The sequence below is a fragment of the Aspergillus wentii genome (assembly GCF_001890725.1).
Source record: "Aspergillus wentii DTO 134E9 unplaced genomic scaffold ASPWEscaffold_4, whole genome shotgun sequence".
NCBI classification, from domain to species: domain Eukaryota; kingdom Fungi; phylum Ascomycota; class Eurotiomycetes; order Eurotiales; family Aspergillaceae; genus Aspergillus; species Aspergillus wentii.
The window spans coordinates 899748-918251 of NW_024467835.1; the positions used below are offsets into that span (position 1 = coordinate 899748).

The window sequence follows — 18504 nt, forward strand, 5'->3', positions numbered from 1 at the left end:
GGGGAGGACGATGATCATTGATCCGACATGATCTAGTGAATTCACGCAACGCAACACGGCAAAGGAGTCAGTTCGAGGACTGTTTCGGTGATCTCCAAGACTCCAATTCTGAATTCAGAGGCTGATTGGGGTCTCTCGCGTGGAGTAGTACATGATGGTGTGTGCTTTGCTGTATCCATTAGCCATCCATCCTTCATACAGTTACAGACCGCTTATTGCGAAATGATCATCTGATGTCATTGTTGGAATCGGGGATAAACGATAAATGATCGCTTATCGAATACAGATACCTACTGCGATCATCATTTATCCCAAGTTGATACCTTGGGCAGATAATGCACGTGCGTTCGATAAGTGCAACGGATCTCGATAGGATGCATGCTCGGTGGGAATCATAATATTCTCACTTCCCCAAGCCAAGCACCATCACTTGGATTGTTTCGTCAGCCATTAGCCACCTCCCCCTGACTCCTTGAAGATCAGAGGCCCAACAGTTGGATCTGCCTGAATTTTGGATTGTCGGTTACGTTGCATCGAGCATCATACATACATCAGACAGACATGAGATGTATTCGTACTTTTGATAATGGGATTATCATAATATGAAATGAGTCATTCATTGTCTATATAAACCATGGAGAGTGTAATAATAAGAAGGCAACAGTTAGATGAACGCAATGCATGCATGCTGAACCATGGATGGCGGGACTTTACTATTGCTGCAATGATTTCGCATGGGGCTACTATCTATCCAACCGCGGCAAGCAGGAATAACAAATGAGCAATAATAAATCCAACGATAAGATCGTCAAGGATGTTCAATATTGTTGTTGTTGGATGCATCAGTAGTTGTTGCAAGGACAACGCAGTGTACCAGTATGAAAGAGTACCTGACAATACCAGTATTAAACACAACATGACCATACCGTACAATACAGGTGGACCAGACATTCGATGACGGAGGACTGCTGCTCGACTGCGTCAACTCGCGCGGTGCTAGACTGGAAGCGGTGTCAAACCCACCGCTTTCTAACGGTCCACTTGCTGAAAACCGTAACGATCTTGTCGAGTGTCCGCCCATTCCGTGGATCTGTCTGCTTCTCGATTATGTATGTTTCAACGCTTGGGAGGCACAATTACATGGTGAATCGCTCTTAGCTCCGCCTAGTAGGGCCGCTCCAGCAGTGTGGCTACCTCAGTAAATTGGCGTATTCAAAATGCCGTATTATTCCTAGGGTAATATTACCAGAACGGGCTTGCCTCCATCCACATGTATGTCTGGTTTGGTTCACTAGGTATCATTACCTCTCGATCGTCCTTCGCGAAGCCCTTCCCACCCTTCCGCCAGTTGCCTTGTCATCATCATCTCCATCTTCTTGGAGCTTTCTTATCTTCATCTTTCCCTATCCCCATCGTGTGGACTTTTGCTTCATCTCTTAGTCCCCTCTGTCCCCATCTGGGACATTTTCTTCATCCCGCGCCCGAATCGTGCGTCCCGCCACTTTTCCCGAATCCGTCACGGTTCCGCAGGCCCAGCAGCCAAAGCGGGACAATATCCGAGGGTGGACTCCTGTGTGAACCCGCCCAAAACTGTTATCGAGGGAATCGTCTTCCTTCATGATCTGGTCCTTAGACGAAGCGCAGAGCCCTCCTCCTCTTCACCACTCTCCCTCTGTCGGTGACCACGATCGCGCCTCTACTCGGGACTCGACCCCCGTCACCACTCCCCTCGGGTTTGGCGTGCCTTCGCGCAGACCGGATAGGGAAAAGGACTCGGATCTTTTCTGGCCTCGAAATTTAGGAACCGACAAGAACAGCTCTTCATCATATTTCGATTCTCGCATCTTGCCTTCTCATCCTGAGGAGGACCACGACTTTCCTCTTTTCCCCTCGTCCCCTCCTGCATCTGGCACAATGACTGGTGCAGCCGCTCCGATTGACATCGCCACCCGCCAGACTTCTGTCTCTCCGCCAGGGCAGCAGGCATCCAACCTGACCTCTGCTTTGCAGAGAGCCAGCAATGGAGAGCGTACGGGAAGTTTGTCCCACGCTAATGGCGTTGGAATCAGTATGTTCAAAGCCCCGCCGCCTCGCAAAGATTCCATCACCACAGCTACGGCACAATGGGGCAACGGGACCAAGCCAATCTCCATGTCTGGCTCCAACCGCGATATACCCCGTCGAGAGTCTCTGGCTGGAAGTTTAGTCGGCGGAATGAGCTGGGGTGGTGTGTCTGTTGGTAGTTGGATTCGTGATGAGTGAGTAGCTCAGTGATCTACCTAGTGGATCGCGAAACCGCACCTCCTCGAGTGAATGGGAAAGCTGACAAGAAGACTAGTATAATCATGACCGGCACATCTCCGTTTACTACTTTCCAATCGCCCTCATTTCATTCATCCTCATATCTCCCCAAACTAGAAGCGAATTTTATGCGAGACTTTTCTTGCTGCGGTAATACCCTCCCGACCCTTCACGATCTCCTGCAGCACTATGAAGAAGCACATGCCACCAAGTCGCCGCACCAGAGCCATCGCCCGAGTCAGGGTGATTCCCGGGCCGCATTGGCCGCGGCTATTGCGCACCAGCAGACCCAGCAGAACAACAACCAAAACCGTGGGTTGCTTCCAGATCGGGGCTTGGACATGCAGCGGAAGTTGAGCCAAAACCAGCCTCCTCAACAGCATGCTGATCTTGATACAATTGACGATATGGAATTGGATGAGCCTATGGGTGATAGTGATACCTCATCACCTGCGCTGTTCTCCCCTCAACCACAGGATGCCAACCAGGGAGGATTTGGCAACTCTAATTCGAGAACTCCTCAATTAAACTTGTCAATGCTCCCCAGCCACCAGGCTCTTAAAGGCTCACAACCTGGAACGCCCGTTGCTTCTTCCCGACCACTTTCTCTGCAGAACAACCCTACCGTGTCCTCCGTCAACACGCCCACTCTGATGGCCAACCCCCTGCAAACCTCTCAATTCCGAAACACCCCCGATTCATCTGCCCCCGGAACGCCAGCAGAGATAGATGAAAGCGTAGTTGGCGGCTTTGGAGACTTGACCATGCAGAACGGCGCGATGATGCAGGGCCAGTCCCAATTCAACAGATTTGCCAACAATAATGACATGGTGGATCTTTGCATTGACGAACCAGCGAAAAGGTTATTTAGCCCCAATGGAGGCCTTGCTTCGCCAAATGCTCACTTCAAGCTGAGCGGAGCTCAGTACGGCCCCAATAGCGAGATTGCGCGACGGATTCGAGAGCAGCAGCTGCTTGCAGGTGTTCCTGACACTACTGCTCTTCTTCCCAACGAGGAACCCAAGCCGTTTAGGTGTCCAGTAATTGGCTGTGAAAAGGCATACAAGAACCAGAATGGCTTAAAATACCACAAAGCTGTAAGTGCTTTCCAACTGGACGCAATACATATATCCATATCTAACATTTTCACAGCATGGGCACAACAACCAGCAGCTACATGACAATGCCGATGGTACCTTTTCTATTGTTAACCCCGAAACTTCCGCGCCGTATCCTGGAACTCTTGGAATGGAGAAAGAGAAGCCATACCGATGTGAAGTTTGTGGCAAGCGCTACAAGAACTTGAACGGTTTGAAATACCACAAGTCACACTCCCCGCCATGCAATCCCGAGTTCCAGCTTGCCGCGGGACGCATTAATCTGGGCGGAGGAGTCATGCAGGGACAAAATATTAATGTTGCTGGGGCTGGCCTCCCTGGCATTGGCGAGGAAGGTCTTCTATGATCTCCATATTTTGGAAACTTATCCTTCATAATGACCCATGCTAATCGACTCGACGATTCAAATGGCCTCGTCGCTATACATACGATTTAATGACCGGTTCGGTGGCTTGGAGTTACGTTAGGGAATACCGTCATGTCTCACTTGATGTCAGCAGCCATTCTTTTCTGGACAATGGTGCTTCGATCTAATGATAGATCATTGCTTCTCATGATTTCCTATGAGTTGTCTTTTTCGACTTTCTGGTACATTATGGATACACAGTTTTCGGTTCTTGTCATTTCTTTTGGCTAGAGTTTTTTTCTCATTCATCTTCTGGAAGCAAGCTTTGGGTTTTATTCTTTCAAAAGGGTGGTTTTTCTTTTCTTTCTTACTACATACTTGTCACGTTGTCATGTTCTCCATCACAGACCCTCGACAGATACGCAATGATAGTCGAGAGGCTTGTTGATGTGGGATGATTCAGCGTTTGATTCAAGCAAAAAAAAAAGGGGATATCGGGTCAGATTGGTCGTGCGAGGTTGGTCACTGGGTATGGTATTTGTTTTGCGTTTTGCGCCCTTCTCTTTTTCTTTTGGAGCGTGAAGCACGGGTCTCATTTCTCAGTCATTGAGAGAAAGAAAGTGAATAAGTTGCAAGAGAATCGAGATATCGTCTCTCTAGACTTCTGTCCACACACCCAACTCCCTCTTCTCACTCAATTTCGGTGTTGATGGAATAAAATTTGGAGACTGTCTTTTTTTCTTCTTTTTCTTAAATGTCGTTGGTCTTTTTTCCCTCCCCTATTGCTCATAGAACGTGTCTTTTCTTCTATTTCTCGTTTTGATTCCCAATTGTCAGGTTATTCTTTTCTTTACTTTTATCTTCCAGTTTCCAGTCTCTTTCTTGCTCCCTTGTGGGTACAAAATGAAAAGTTCAAATATCATTACGTGAGATGCCATGACTTATTGGATTATGTTATTCTTCTATTTTGTAGATTTTTAACCAAGTAGGTAGGCCGATCTGGGATAAATTGGTAGTATGTAGTATCCAGTAATTTACCAGACGAGTGAGGGGGTATCCATGTATTATCACCACTTCCATACCAAGATTTGTATGTATGTACATAATATGCAGGCATGAACTGGTATCCATAGGATCAATATAAATGGATGATGCTACGCTATATATGTACATTGAAAGGCAAGGATGTGCTGGACGAGATTGAATTATTAATTGAATCTGGTTTGTGGAACCTGCAGGTGCAGGTGCAGATGAAAGAGTTACACTACTGTGAAGCGTGAGGTTATGGGTGGAACTTGTATGCATGTTTACAGCTACACATTTACCTTGGCAAAATAAGTAAATATGACATTTAATGAGATGTTGACTCTATCATTTTGATTCACGTAGTACGAGTAGAGTAGAGATGGATTTTGAAATGTGTGCTTGATTTTGAATGAGCAAGCTGGCATATCTATCTGTTCTTCTGTGCTCTCTTTCCTTCCCACGTCCACTTTCTGGCTGGGTGCGTTTTCTGCTTTTCTTCCCTTTTCAGACCTTCGATGTCCGTAATCTTTGGACGGGCGCAAAACAAAACGGGCAAAGAAGGACAGAGAAGCGAAAAAGCCGGGTATGTTGGAACTGCAAGAAATTGTTTCTGATATCTCAAGGACTGGGTGTAGGTCGTGTTACGGAATAAAGCCCAAGCGGCAAAAATAACCGTAGAATGGAAATTCACTGGTCCTTATTTTTTTTTCCAATTCAAAATTGCGCAAAAGATAATTATGGATTCAAGGTCAACCGGGAGTAGAACCCGGAGTATCACTGTCTCGTTAGATAAATTAGATTCGAATCATCTACCATTCGAACTCGCCCTGGCCCTTGTGGAAGACATATCTATTCACGTTAGTACTGCGCTTCGGGTTTGATGTACTAGGAGACTTACTCTTTGCCCTCAGTGGTCAGAATACCATCCTTGAGAGTGCACTTCCACTTGTTCTTCACGCGCTGCACCTTGTCATAGGTACAGAGCATGACCTGGCCCACCGAATCATCTCCATCATGATCGTCGGCCACAAGATCATCTGGATCGTCAAGGTCCGAGTTGATGGCATCCTCATCATCTTCCTCCTGGTCGTCATCGCCGCCGGGGCCATCGACTTGAGCACGTGGTACTCTAGGTACTGTTGATGATGGTTCGACGGTAGAATCGGATGAGAGGGCCGGTCCGCTGGCGGCTCTCGATGAGGATTGTTCGTCCAAAGGAACAAGAAGACCACCACCCTCAAACTGAAGCATCCGCTGTCTCAGGTGTTCCCGAAGGATCCGATCACCCTCGCCGTTCTGGTTCCCAGCGGCTTCTCTCCTCCGTGCAACCTCTGCTTTCCAATCTGACAATGCATCACTGGCACCATCTGTTTGGGCGTTACCCATGGGGGGTTGTTGCACAGGCGAGTATCCATGTTCGGTCTTGATTGGAGGGCCCTGGCCATTTGGTACTTGCTGCGGGTGCTGCGGGTGCTGGGGGCGGGGTTGTCCAGGCATTGTCATGGCTGCCTGGGATTGGGCTTGCAACTGGCTGACCGAGTTAGCTGCTGCAGCACCATACCTCTGATGCAGCATGCTGGCGGCGCGCTCGACTGCTGACTGGGGATTTTGCGGGTTTTGGGGCATCATGTTATTTAAGGGAGGTAGGCCCTGGCCGTTAGTCCCCGGTTCGGTCTTGATGCGTGGAGGCTGACCCATGGGCGGCATTCCGACGGGGGCAGGTGCCTGCATGGGCGGCATGGTGCCAGGAACTGACTGGGGTAATTGCTGAGGAGGGACATGATGTTGTTGTGTTTGAGCAGTTGGGGGTGGTCGAGGAGCATTCGAAGGTACGGTCGCGGTTGGAGGGAGGATTTGGTTTTGGGTCTGTTGAGGGGCAGGTTGCTGCTGGGGTGGTGCAGGGTCCCAGGGGAAATGAGCGACACCAAGAGAGGAGAGTTTTTTCTGCCAGCTCTGTAATAGTTGGTAAGCATCCAGAATGAATGAATGAATGAATGAATGGTGTTGATGAAAATTAATGAGAGTAAGGGTCACCATCATCATCCCACCCAGATGACGATGGCTTGGCGAACTAACAGGCCCCTAAAAACCGGGGCGGGTAAAGGCGGCAGCGGTATAAAGAGGCCTCAAAAGCGGTGCTTCCCCCAGAGAGCAGCACCGCCTCCCGCAAATCTCGGATTCCCCCGCAGTGGCCCTGGGAGAGAGGCAAGACGCCACGCCATCCAAGGCGAAAAGCAGCAAAGAAGGATATTAAAAAGGCCAGAAACATACCTTTTGCAGGTCTAGCAGGGTCTGCTGGTCCACACCACTCTCCTCGAAGTCGACCTGGGAGGCATCGCAGACCTCCTGGATGACTCGTTCAAACACCGTACCCTGTTTGAATCAACGGCATAAGCCAACATTCTCACAACTATGATGCACCGACAAGATCATTTGATCTAAGATCGGGGAAAGATGAAGAAGAGAAAGACAGAAGAGGAGGCACCACAGAGAGACTGCTGATGCTCCTCTCTCCGTCCATATAAAGCAGGGCTGATAACACTCACCACCTGCTGGTTCGACATGACTGCTAGAACAGAAATGCGTTGACGATGCTGGAAAATAACACAATGTAGAAGATTTCTTGTCGCACGATTCTCTGTCTAAGAAACAAAAACCTATCAAATTGGGGATGTGATGTTTCTGCCTTTTATCACAAGTGACGCTTCTTCCTCCGTCGGTTCGGTTGCCACGGGCGAAATGCGACCGCAACGCTTCCAACAACACAATACCTAAGCAAAACCCAGAGCTTCGAACCGGAAAGACAACGTAATGAATGAATCGAAATCGATCTTATGCTGAATATTAGGTGAAATCTTCGACGATCGGCAGGAGAATCGGGGGATAGGCGGTCGGGAAACTGGCGTGCTGGAGGGAGTGGTTGAGGTGCAAGTCGCAGTCCAGCGGGCGAAATGCCTCTCCCTTCCCGCCTGCTTAGTCACCGCCTGATCAATCACGTAGTTAGCTAGACGGCTTTCGATGAATTGAAGTGACAAGATGAGATATCTTTCAACGCTCTCTCCCGTAGAAGTGAGGCTTCAAAATGATTCAAGGAGGGGAGGCCAGTGAGCGGGTGTGATTTTGTTTTGCTTGTAATACTAAGCTCATCACCAGTCTCTACCCGCAGTCAGACGACGAATGAAACGGCTCACGTACTCATGCATAATGCAACACCAGAGTGATTGTCACTAGGATTTGATTGAATCCCAGGAAATTAGTTAATATCATGTGAGGTAACTTGCAGAGGATCTCCCTGGACTTGAGATGTTATCCAGACATGGAGGGTAACTGAGGGAAAGAAGAGACTTGGGCGGATGAAAGACAAATACACTACAATTATCCTAATGCCAAATAAAAGGAGCAATAAAGTTGTAAAAGTAGACATCATTAATAATAATAATAACACCGAAATCCTATACAAAGAAGCGTAAACCAAATATGTACCAAGGTATCAACCTGAACTAAATACACCCCGATCCCTTATAAAACTCCCCAAGTAGAACAGAAAGAAACACCATTAATGACTCCGATGCGCTTGAGAACGCCCCGGAAATAAGTTGAAAAAGACGGATAGACCTTTTATCGGATGGTCATCGACTTGGTCATCTGGGCTTTGCTACCAACACCACCTTCGCGAGAGGCTGAAGCGGTGGTGCCAGGCTTGCGCTCAAACACCTTCCAGAACTTCAAGCTCTCGTCAGCTGCCGCGGTAGCCAGGAGCTGGCCGTCAGGGCTCAAGCTGCTGTGCAAAACACGGGTCTCGTGAGCGGGGATCTCAACGTTGCGCACCAGGGTTGGGTAGCTCCAGATGGAGAGGGAGTTGTCGGGGAAGCCGCTGGAACTGACAATCTCGCGGTAGTGGTTGCTCCATCTCAAGCTGGTCACCTGGGAACCAGTGTCGATGCTGTTAGTCCGGGCACCAGTAGTGGTGTTCCAGAAGTGGATGTGTCGGTCGTAAGAACCACCACCGGTGGCCAGTAGGTTTAACTGCCAGGGGCACCAGCTAAGAGCTTTGACGGCAGCACGGTGGTTGGTCTTGGTGAACTTGGGGGCACTAAGGGAACGGGCGTCCCAGATGTTGACCAAGTTGTCGTTGCCGCCAGTTGCGAGCTGAGCACCATCGGACCTCCACTCGAGACCACAAACTTCAGACGTGTGCGAAACGAGTTCGGCCACCTTGTGCTGGGCAATGCGAACATCGTGGTTGAAGACGAGGCCGCTACGGGCGCCAGTGGACAGAGTGTGCTTCGACCAGCTCATAACACCAACACGAGAGTCATGACCGTACATACTGCGGAGCTTGGTACCTTCCTCGACATCCCAGATCTGGACCTCACCGGTGCCCAGACCAACACCAACGTAGGCACCGTCACCACTCCACTTGACACTGCTCACGTAGGTGTCAGCAGGAGTCTCCAGGAGACTGCTCACCGATCCTGAATCAGCAGACCACACGTAGACATTGCGCTCAAGGCCAATTGCAACTTGGTTTCCTGAACTCCAATCCAGGAGGTTGAGGTAGTAGTCGTCGAGAAGACCAGGGGCGTCCAGCACTCGCTCAGGAGCTGTCTGAACACGTCTCCGGAACTGGGCAGACTTGGACTTTCCAGGGCGGAGAGGACGGTTGTATTGAGCACGCAAGTCGATAGGCTTCGACGACTCTGGGGGCGGCGGCTTGAAAGCAAGGATGCGGGTGTTGAGATTCACACCACAAGCATCGGCCAATGAGGATTCATAAGCAACTGCATCGGGTGCTGGTCGAGAATAGGAGCTGGAAGAAGAGGAAGATGTAGAGGAAGAGTCGTTGTTATCTTCCAAGCCAAGGTTCTCCAAAGCAGCGGTGATGTCATCGTCTGTTCCGCGGCCACCGATATCGAAGGCACTGGCCGCACTTGCGAGAACGGAAGAACCCTCGTTTCCGCTAGTTTTCGGCCGTTGGCTCTCTTCGGGCTTCGCAGTTCCAGCTGTTGCCAGTCCTTCACTGGCAGTGCGGTTGGGAATGAATCTGTCACCGGCGTTGTGTGCAATGCGGACGGTGGTCTTTCCAGACCGTGTCCGGGTCGAGATTTCTTTTCGCACCCGCTCCTTGGAAGGAGACTGAGTCGATGAGGGACCAGTACCACTCAGAGTCCAGTCAGACACCCCCAGCTCCAAATGTCTGGGCGATTTGCGAGTGCGGGCAATGTTGGACTTGGGAGATTCACGGTAGGCACCCCGAGGCTGCTTAGAGATACTAGACTTGGCAAAGTATGATGAAAGGTTTCCGCCGTAGACGGATCGAGTGTTCTCCCTAGTTGTCTCCGCAGTCTCGCGACCAGGAGTGAAGGGAGAAGAGTGGTTGGAGGCCATGCTGGCTCTCCGGGCATGGGGAGAAGGAGTCAGAGGCATCCGGCCTCCAGCGGTCTTGGAGGAAAAGATCCCATGATGGGTCTTTACAGGAGTTGATACTGAAGCAGTAGCCATTGTATTATGTGATTGTGTGGGAAATTTTTGGTGAAGAGAGAAGAAGGCTAGGAAGAAGACGAAGATGCTTCAACTGCGAAGCTCAGGTCTACCTTAGCCCAACAATATAGTACTGAATGCAAGTAGAAAAACAATTGAAGAGAAATAGAGGATGCAAGCAATAGCAAATAGGTGAAGAAAAGCTGGAAAGACAAAGATGAGGACGGAAGAAGGAATCTGGACTGAAAGGAGCAGAGAACCAGGGGAATAAATACAGCGTATACTTCTTTTCGCCCTCCTCGCCCATGGCAACCGTTACTGGAGGTACGACAGCACTAGCCCGGATGCGGCTAGCGACCCACATGACATGCGGCTCCCTGTCTTTGATCACGTGAGCGCATCGTTGTCTGCGATTTTTCTTTTTTCGCCTCATTTGTGTCGATCAGTCATATTCTTGGCGTCGTTTTCTTTTTTTAAATGTTGACTGTGAATAAGCACCAGTGAATGATGATGTGACGGGGGGAAATATTTTTCTTCTATCCTTTCTTGTCTGAGACCCTTTTTAATCCTCATCTTATTCCAATTATTGATGGCGCGGCAACCATCGCTGACCTCCACTGATACTGCTAAATCTTAGTAGTAGCAACGCTTGTCTGGCATCGCCCAGTTCCACGAGGACCCACCTTCTTCTCCCTTTGGACCGGATCTACCATTTTCAGAGTCTCATATCATCTATCCTCCGACGATGGCGACGACTACTACAAATAATAGCAATAATCCTCCTTCCGCTCACCAGAACCCGCAGGACGCATACCTGATGCCCGCTAGTTCGGCGGGGGGTCGTCCAGGCAGCGCTGATTACCGCCCGAGCACCAGAAAGCTCCAGGGTCATGTTCCCGCTTGCTTGGTCAATGCCTCGGTGACGTATTACACCAACGATCTGATTTATGCCTTTGGGGGGTTTGATCAGTATACCGATGAAGGTTCGTTTTAATTTCCTGTGCCTTTGTCGCAGCAATGATATTTGAGTGTTTTCTTTTGTACTGATGGTCTCGCCAATAACGGTATAGTGTACAACCATGTCTTGCGACTAGATTTAAAAACCTCACACTGGGAGTTGGTGGATAATTTTGGTGACATTCCCGGTGTCCGTATGGGTTGGTCACACCTTAAGCATCTCCTTCCGTCGCAATCTGGGCTAATCGTCGTATTTTCATCCAGGCCACACTGCTTCCCTCTACCAAGGGGACAAGTTGATTGTGTTCGGTGGTGAAAATGAGCATCGTGAACACCTATCCGACGTCATTGTTTTCGATATCCCTACGGCGACTTGGACTCAACCGGAGATTCGTGGACATATCCCGAAAGGCAGGGCGCGCCATGCGGCTGTCATCGACGACGACAAACTCTTTATCATCGGCGGGGTAATTGGGGAGAATAATGTCATTCTAGATGACCTCTCATATCTGGACCTCAAAACATGGACCTGGTCTCGCACCTGGAGTTTCACCCCTCGCTTCGACCATATCGCATGGGTTTGGGGCGGCCGTCTCTGGATCTTTGGAGGACTTGGTCCGGATATGGAACGTACGACTGATATCTGGTGGCTAGACCTCAAAGGATCCTCGTCTCTTGGATTTGCCGCCTCACAAGGTACCGTGGATTCCCCAAGGACGGTTGGCAGAATGACTCACAGGACAGGCGCATTTTATCATCCATCGCAGCAGCGGTCTGGTAGTTACCAAGCGAATTCGGGAAGTTTGCAAGCTCGCAACATCACTAGTCGACGCAAGCCAGCTGCTCCTGGAGCCATCTCATCTCACCGGTTCCATTCAGGTCCTCATGTGCCTGCGCTCTTCTCGGGAACCCATTTCCAAGCCTACGCATCCGGGGTTCTATTGGATCTAATCACACCATCTGAAACAGTGCGAACCTACGATTGCAATCTGTCATCGCTGGAACTCGATTCGTTACGTTGGCAGAAACTGGCTGACGGACAGGAGATTTTCAAACCCGGACATCGATGGCACTACTGCACAATCGACAGCACTGGCACTAAAGCCTGGTTACTGGGTTGCAGCCTCGACGGTCACGTTACCGGTTCCGCTGATGATAACCACATGGACGAAATCCTTTGCATCGACCTGGAAAGATATGGACTCCTGGGCAACAACCTAGGGGCCGGTTCCCCCGACCAAAGCAGGGTTCTGGGCTCTGACCGATCAGGATTATCCTCCATGTCAGGATTAGGTGCAGATCTTTCTGCAGTGTTTGACCAGTCTCCAGAATCTGGTAGCGGGGCCGATTTCACGATCACTGCAAACCAGGATGATTATGAGGACTCGGAAGAAATGACAGAGGTTTCGGTTATTTCGGAGTCTCAACCGGCATTTCTCCCACCAAACGCTGATGTCTCATCTCCAATATATGTGCATCGAATTATTCTGGAGCTCAGATGGCCGCATTTCAAGCGACTGTATGCCTCCCGGATGGCAGAGTATCATTCAAAGAGAATGCATATCCCCGAGCCATACTCGGTGGTACGTGCTTTTCTGTTTTATCTGTATACTGATAGTATTTCGGGTCACCCGGAATACTGCTCCGATATCATCGATGTGGCAGGTATGTTGGTCATGGCAAATCTATACGACATGCCAAAGCTGCGTCTGCTGTGTGTCAACCGGCTGAGCCGGGAGCTGGATGTGGAGAATGCCGCTATTATTTGGGAACGAGCAGGGCGAACAAATGAAGAATGGCTGATGCGCCGTGCGGCTCAGTTCTGTCTCACCCACTGGGGCCGCGTCGTCCGAACTGAGGGCTTCAGATCACTGAGCCGACAGAGTTTGATTGAGCTGTGTGAAGTGGTTGACATGGAAGGCCGGATTCTCGCTGGACCTGAATTGGAAATGGTTGGAGCTCTGGGGCCAGACGGATTGGGTGCAGGTCAAACGTCCAAGCGACCACGATTGGCTCTTGGAAACTCTACTGTTGACGAGATGGATGAGTATGAGGGAGATGATGTTGAAGGGATGGAGATATCATGAATGAACCGAGCAAACGACCGATCAACGATGCATTTTGGTGTTTTGGGAATTTTGAGCAGAGGTAGGAAGGGATTTCGGGTATTTTTTTTTCGGGGTTTATTGTTTATGGAGTACTCATGGCGTGTTATTTATTTGCATCTCAGCCCTGCATCATTTTCGATAGCGTCTACATATGATCGATCTGCATGTAACTTATCATTGAATCACAAAGTCATAAATGAACACTTGATGTCTCTCACCCCTGTTCAGTGCTATTCCCAATTGGATCCGGACGGCGGCCCGTTTAGCCGTTGCTATTTGGACTCAACCCCACTGCCATTCTCTTGATGTCAGATCTAGCATGCTCATCTTAAATTCTTAATGGCTTTCCTAAAGAACAGTGGATCGCGGAGTGTCGCTCGAAAGGAACCCGTGTGACTTGGGTGGTTCGATCAAAATGCGTCACTTTTTCTTTGCTCCTCCCCCACCTTTCCCTCCTCCCTCCTCTCTTGTCTCTACACCCAGACAGCCGGACAAAGGACTTAAATATTCTTTATCCTGTTGATTCTGCAAAAAAGAAAAGCTATCAAATTCTACTCTTAAACAGCCCGCGTGAAGATCATCCACCCGTTATATAAACAAGCAACCATGACGTCTGCGTTAGCAACCCTTCCATCAGACTTCCTTTGGGGATTTGCAACTGCCAGGTGAGCTGAACCCCAACAACACTATTAGAACTTCTCTATTATATTTTGCTTCTTTGCCTTGGACATGATCTAACGTGAAGCCTTTTCGCGTTCTGTGTGCTCTAGCTACCAGATCGAAGGCGCTGTTGATGAGGATGGTCGTGGACCCTCCATTTGGGATAAATTCTGTGAAATTCCCGGGAAAATAGCTGACGGCAGCTCTGGGGCCGTGGCTTGTGACTCATATCATCGCACTTATGAGGATATCGCCTTGTTGAAAGCATGTGGTGCAAAGGCGTATCGTTTCTCGATCTCATGGTGGGCCTCCCTACTTTTCAACATTTTACAATGTAACTTTTTCTTATGGATAATTTAGGTCTCGCATCATTCCTCTCGGAGGAAGAAACGATCCCATCAATGAAAAGGGTCTACAGTTTTACGTCAAGTTTGTCGATGACCTACTCGCCGCAGGAATCACCCCACTCGTGACGCTGTTTCACTGGGATCTCCCCGAGGGGCTCAACCAGCGCTATGGAGGATTCCTCAATAAGGAGGAGTTTGTTGCCGATTTCACAAACTACGCCCGGATACTCTTCAACGCTTTCGGTTCCAAAGTTAAACACTGGATAACATTCAACGAGCCATGGTGCAGCAGTGTCCTCGGGTATAACGTGGGCCAATTTGCCCCTGGCAGAACAAGTGATCGTACCAAAAGCCCTGAGGGTGATAGCTCTCGAGAGTGCTGGATTGTAGGCCATAATCTTCTCGTGGCTCACGGGGCTGCGGTGAAGGTTTACAGAGAAGACTTCAAGACTAGGGATGAGGGCGAGATTGGAATTACACTCAATGGTATATCCCCTTACCCCATGTAGTATATACAATGATGATTGGTCATGGGATATTTCAGTGACACTAATGCTTAATAGGTGACTGGGCCGAACCATGGGACCCTGAGAATCCCGCCGACGTTGAAGCCTGCGAAAGAAAGATCGAATTCTCCATCTCCTGGTTTGCAGATCCAATCTATCACGGCAAATACCCAGACAGCATGGTTCAGCAGCTAGGCGATCGACTTCCAGAATGGACAAAGGAAGACATCACCCTTGTCCACGGCAGCAATGACTTCTATGGCATGAACCACTATTGTGCCCACTATATCAAGGCCAAAACCACCGAGCCCGACCCCAACGACACCGCAGGGAACCTCGAAGTCCTAATGGAGAACAAGGCCGGAAAGAGCATCGGACCTGAGACGCAGTCTTCCTGGTTACGCCCGTATCCGCTCGGATTCCGAAAATTGCTGAAATGGATCAGTGACCGATACAGTCGGCCCAAGATCTACGTCACGGAGAACGGAACGAGTCTCAAAGGCGAAAATGACTTACCCCTTGACCAGTTGCTGAATGATGAATTCCGGACGCGGTATTTCCATGACTATATCGGTGCCATGGCGGATGCTTATACCCTAGACAGAGTCAATGTTAGGGGATACATGGCATGGAGCTTGATGGAGTATGATTCGCATTAACCTTTTAACCCTTGACCAAGCCGCTGACGATGATCTAGTAACTTTGAATGGGCTGATGGATATAAAACTAGATTTGGTGTCACCTATGTGGACTATGACAATGACCAGAAGAGAATTCCCAAGAAGAGCGCCAAAGCTATCGGCGATATCTTTAAACAGTATATCCTGACGGTCTAAGTTACCAGAAGGGTAAACACACTTAACGTCTGGGCTATATACCATGTTCTAATCTTCAATTTTGTGTCTTAAAAATGAAAAAAATAGGGAACATATAGCTCTTGCCCAAGGTTACACAAATCCTAATTGCCACTTCTTTCATTCATGACCTAATTCAAAATGACAAGACTTAAGATATAACCATCCCAACTAGATATACAAATCAAAGAGCATATCGGAAATTCTTCGACTCCATATCGGTCATGTCCTTGAACCCGTCCATGATGGCCTGGGGATCAGCTTCCCCTCCCATGGACGGATTCCCGTACGCCTTGTCTCTTCGATTATTCTCCAGTCTCATAGCGAAATATGCGATGAATGACAAGACAATGATTCCTGCATAGCAGATGAGAAGCCCCATCAGAGCAGAGTAATATCGTGGGGCTTCACGTTCGAAGAAGATGTTGGCACCAGCTACATTTCCGCCTGCATACAATGTGAACCATATCCCGTTGGCGATGGATCTCTTCGTATGTCCAGCGACGTTAGTAGAAAGGAGATTCCAAGAAACAATCACGGGGGCTCCGATGATATACTGGAGCCAGGTACAGCCAACAAGGGTCCATCTATGATCGATGTCGGTGAAGCGAATGCCGAGAAGGCCCCCGAAAGGAATCAGAGACACTGCCGCCAGAACAAAGCAGCGGGAGTTAGGAAGTCGGGTGGCAATCAGACCACATATCGGTACAATGACTGCTTCAAAGGCTCCTGTGGGAAGTTGAAGCACTGTGGCATAGATGCCACTGAAGCCGTACCCTTTGATCAAGGACGAGGCAAAGTTGGAAACGCCGCCGTTGATGACACCGCATGCAATCCCGATCCCAATGCAACAGAGAACATTTATATCATATAGAATCTCCAGTGCCTGACGCGGCTTGATTTGTTTTGTCTTCACCCCTATCATGTTCTCAGCTACCCGCTGCACGGCGACAACACGCTGTTTGTGAGACAGGAACTTCGCAGAACTAGGTGAGTCTGGCATTATCCAGAGAAAAATACAACCCGAAGCAAAATTGAGAAGACCTATGGTTAGGAATATTAACTGCCAGCTGCGTAGTTTGGTACTGTGAGAATGTCCCAGCCCAAATCCCAACAGGGCGCCGACCATAGTCGCAACGCCATTGCCACTAAGCCAGAAGGCCATGCGTAGGGGCTGCTCAGAACGTTTGTAAAACATGGACGTGATGTTCATCACTTTTGATCAGTCAGCTTTATATGCATATTTATCAGGAAATGTGCCGTTATCAATAACTTACTGCATGGGCTCACACCAGCTTCAGCCATCCCCAGCAGAAATCTCAATACTAGAATACCCGCATAGCTTTTTGCTCCAATATGAGCAATCACCAGAACACTCCATATCAGAATCATTCCACCAAGATACTTGGCAATAGGAAGACGCTGTATTAAGAGGTTCGATGGGACAGCCCAAAATAGATATCCGAAATTGAAAATGGCTGCTACCCATGAGTATCTTTGGCCTTCCAGGCCAAGGTCGGGAATTAGGGAGTAGGCGGATGCATAATTGAGCGATAGTTTGTCTAGTAAAGTCGAGACAAGTCAGTTTCTCGAATGAAGGTTTGAAAGGAAGTTTCTTTACCCAAGAACTGTATGACATAAACCACGTAGACCTAAAAAAATGTCAGATATATACCACAAAGTAATATGAAGAAGAGTAAACATACAATGGGCATAATTCGTCGATCTAGTATTTTTCGCACTCGGACACCCTCCTCCTCCAACTCCTCAGGAGTTAGTTGATCAACTTCAGCGTAGAGGTCTGCTCCGATATCTCTGATCTCTCCCGGTGCAACATCATTATCCCTTCCATCGTTCCCCGCAGCTTGATGACTCCAAACGTCTATCTTAGCCTCTTTGGTTTCAGTTTCGGACATGGCGATAATTGAAGAAATCCAGCTCGATCAACATAACGGGAGAATGCATGACGGCCATCGAGCTCGACTTAAATATACATATCAGTCGTGTTGATCTGTTGTTATCTGCAGATAGATAAGTAGCAAGGGATGTTATCTCTCGGCAGACTGGGATTGCCAGGGATCGTATCTCGCGTGGGAGTAGCGGACTTCTGTCCGCCATCTAGATTTGAGGACAGCGACGAATGAAACCGGGGTAAAAGAGGAAGACGAATAAGAATCACCCGAGAAATCTTATGCAGACATTTTAAAAGTGGGGGTTGAAAAGTCAAAATATTTTGAATTCAGAGAAGGAATAAACAACCATCATTGTGGCAGCGTGGTTTAGTTCCACATCATCTCATAGGGACCATCCAAACCATGTTTGTGGTTACCAACCATGGGCTGTTTGAGTTGTTCCGCCTTTGGGTTGCTATCACTTCGTATAAAAGAGGTACAATACGGGGTGCATCCACCTTAGCAGTGAAGAGAAGTTGGATTTGATCTTCGAAAAAGAATATCTTTCAGTCACTCCCGGGCAGGGGCTGCCTCTTGTCGTTGATACGCCACTGAATATTCCCACCAAGAATCGAAAACCACTTCAGTTGTAATTGCTCGAAAATATACACCGGCAGATAATCTCGATTGCTGGAAATATATCATCAGCACAAGTCACTGGATTACTTCTCAAATGAGTCAAATGAATCACCTACTGCAGAGTACTCACATCAATGTGGCTGGCAAGAAACAGCCAACCTTTTAGGGTTATCGATAGTAAGATTGCTTCCAGTAGACTTCCTTTCCAACATGCAGTGAAACTCTGAGCCATTGAATTTGATATCCCGATTCACAGGCTGGGCTAGCCT

The 18504-nt window shown here is 48.7% G+C and overlaps 6 protein-coding genes across 6 annotated transcripts; 3 read left to right on the top strand and 3 right to left on the bottom strand.

Annotated features, from left to right (window-relative positions):
- Positions 1–1617: 1617 nt before the first annotated feature.
- On the top strand, positions 1618–3765 carry ASPWEDRAFT_110428 (zinc-coordinating transcription factor SFP1; the record flags this gene model as incomplete). The annotated part of the gene is made up of 3 exons (XM_040828170.1): positions 1618–2258; positions 2339–3398; positions 3454–3765. The coding sequence occupies 3 exons, from the start codon at positions 1618–1620 to the stop codon at positions 3763–3765; spliced, it is 2013 nt and encodes a 670-aa protein (XP_040688635.1).
- A 1835-nt stretch (positions 3766–5600) lies between these two features.
- Positions 5601–7355, bottom strand: ASPWEDRAFT_171790 (transcription initiation factor IIA large subunit; the record flags this gene model as incomplete). Its single annotated transcript, XM_040830841.1, has 4 exons — positions 5601–5640; positions 5690–6744; positions 7063–7164; positions 7338–7355. 4 exons carry the CDS (start codon positions 7353–7355, stop codon positions 5601–5603), a joined length of 1215 nt encoding a protein of 404 aa, XP_040688636.1.
- Positions 7356–8409: 1054 nt separating this feature from the next.
- On the bottom strand, positions 8410–10293 carry ASPWEDRAFT_171791 (WD40 repeat domain-containing protein; the record flags this gene model as incomplete). Its single annotated transcript, XM_040830842.1, has 1 exon — positions 8410–10293. One exon carries the CDS (start codon positions 10291–10293, stop codon positions 8410–8412), a length of 1884 nt encoding a protein of 627 aa, XP_040688637.1.
- Positions 10294–10716: 423 nt separating this feature from the next.
- On the top strand, positions 10717–13481 carry ASPWEDRAFT_40103 (Kelch motif domain protein). Its single transcript, XM_040835242.1, has 3 exons — positions 10717–11255; positions 11343–11429; positions 11494–13481. Exons 1-3 carry the CDS (start codon positions 11018–11020, stop codon positions 13314–13316), a joined length of 2148 nt encoding a protein of 715 aa, XP_040688638.1. The 5' UTR covers positions 10717–11017; the 3' UTR covers positions 13317–13481.
- A 218-nt stretch (positions 13482–13699) lies between these two features.
- On the top strand, positions 13700–15923 carry ASPWEDRAFT_40104 (uncharacterized protein). Its single transcript, XM_040835243.1, has 5 exons — positions 13700–14002; positions 14108–14299; positions 14358–14830; positions 14908–15493; positions 15548–15923. The coding sequence occupies exons 1-5, from the start codon at positions 13944–13946 to the stop codon at positions 15684–15686; spliced, it is 1449 nt and encodes a 482-aa protein (XP_040688639.1). The 5' UTR covers positions 13700–13943; the 3' UTR covers positions 15687–15923.
- On the bottom strand, positions 15889–17620 carry ASPWEDRAFT_51185 (putative MFS allantoate transporter; the record flags this gene model as incomplete). The annotated part of the gene is made up of 4 exons (XM_040837560.1): positions 15889–16919; positions 16982–17266; positions 17326–17356; positions 17411–17620. The coding sequence occupies 4 exons, from the start codon at positions 17618–17620 to the stop codon at positions 15889–15891; spliced, it is 1557 nt and encodes a 518-aa protein (XP_040688640.1).
- Between the last annotated feature and the right edge of the window lie 884 nt (positions 17621–18504).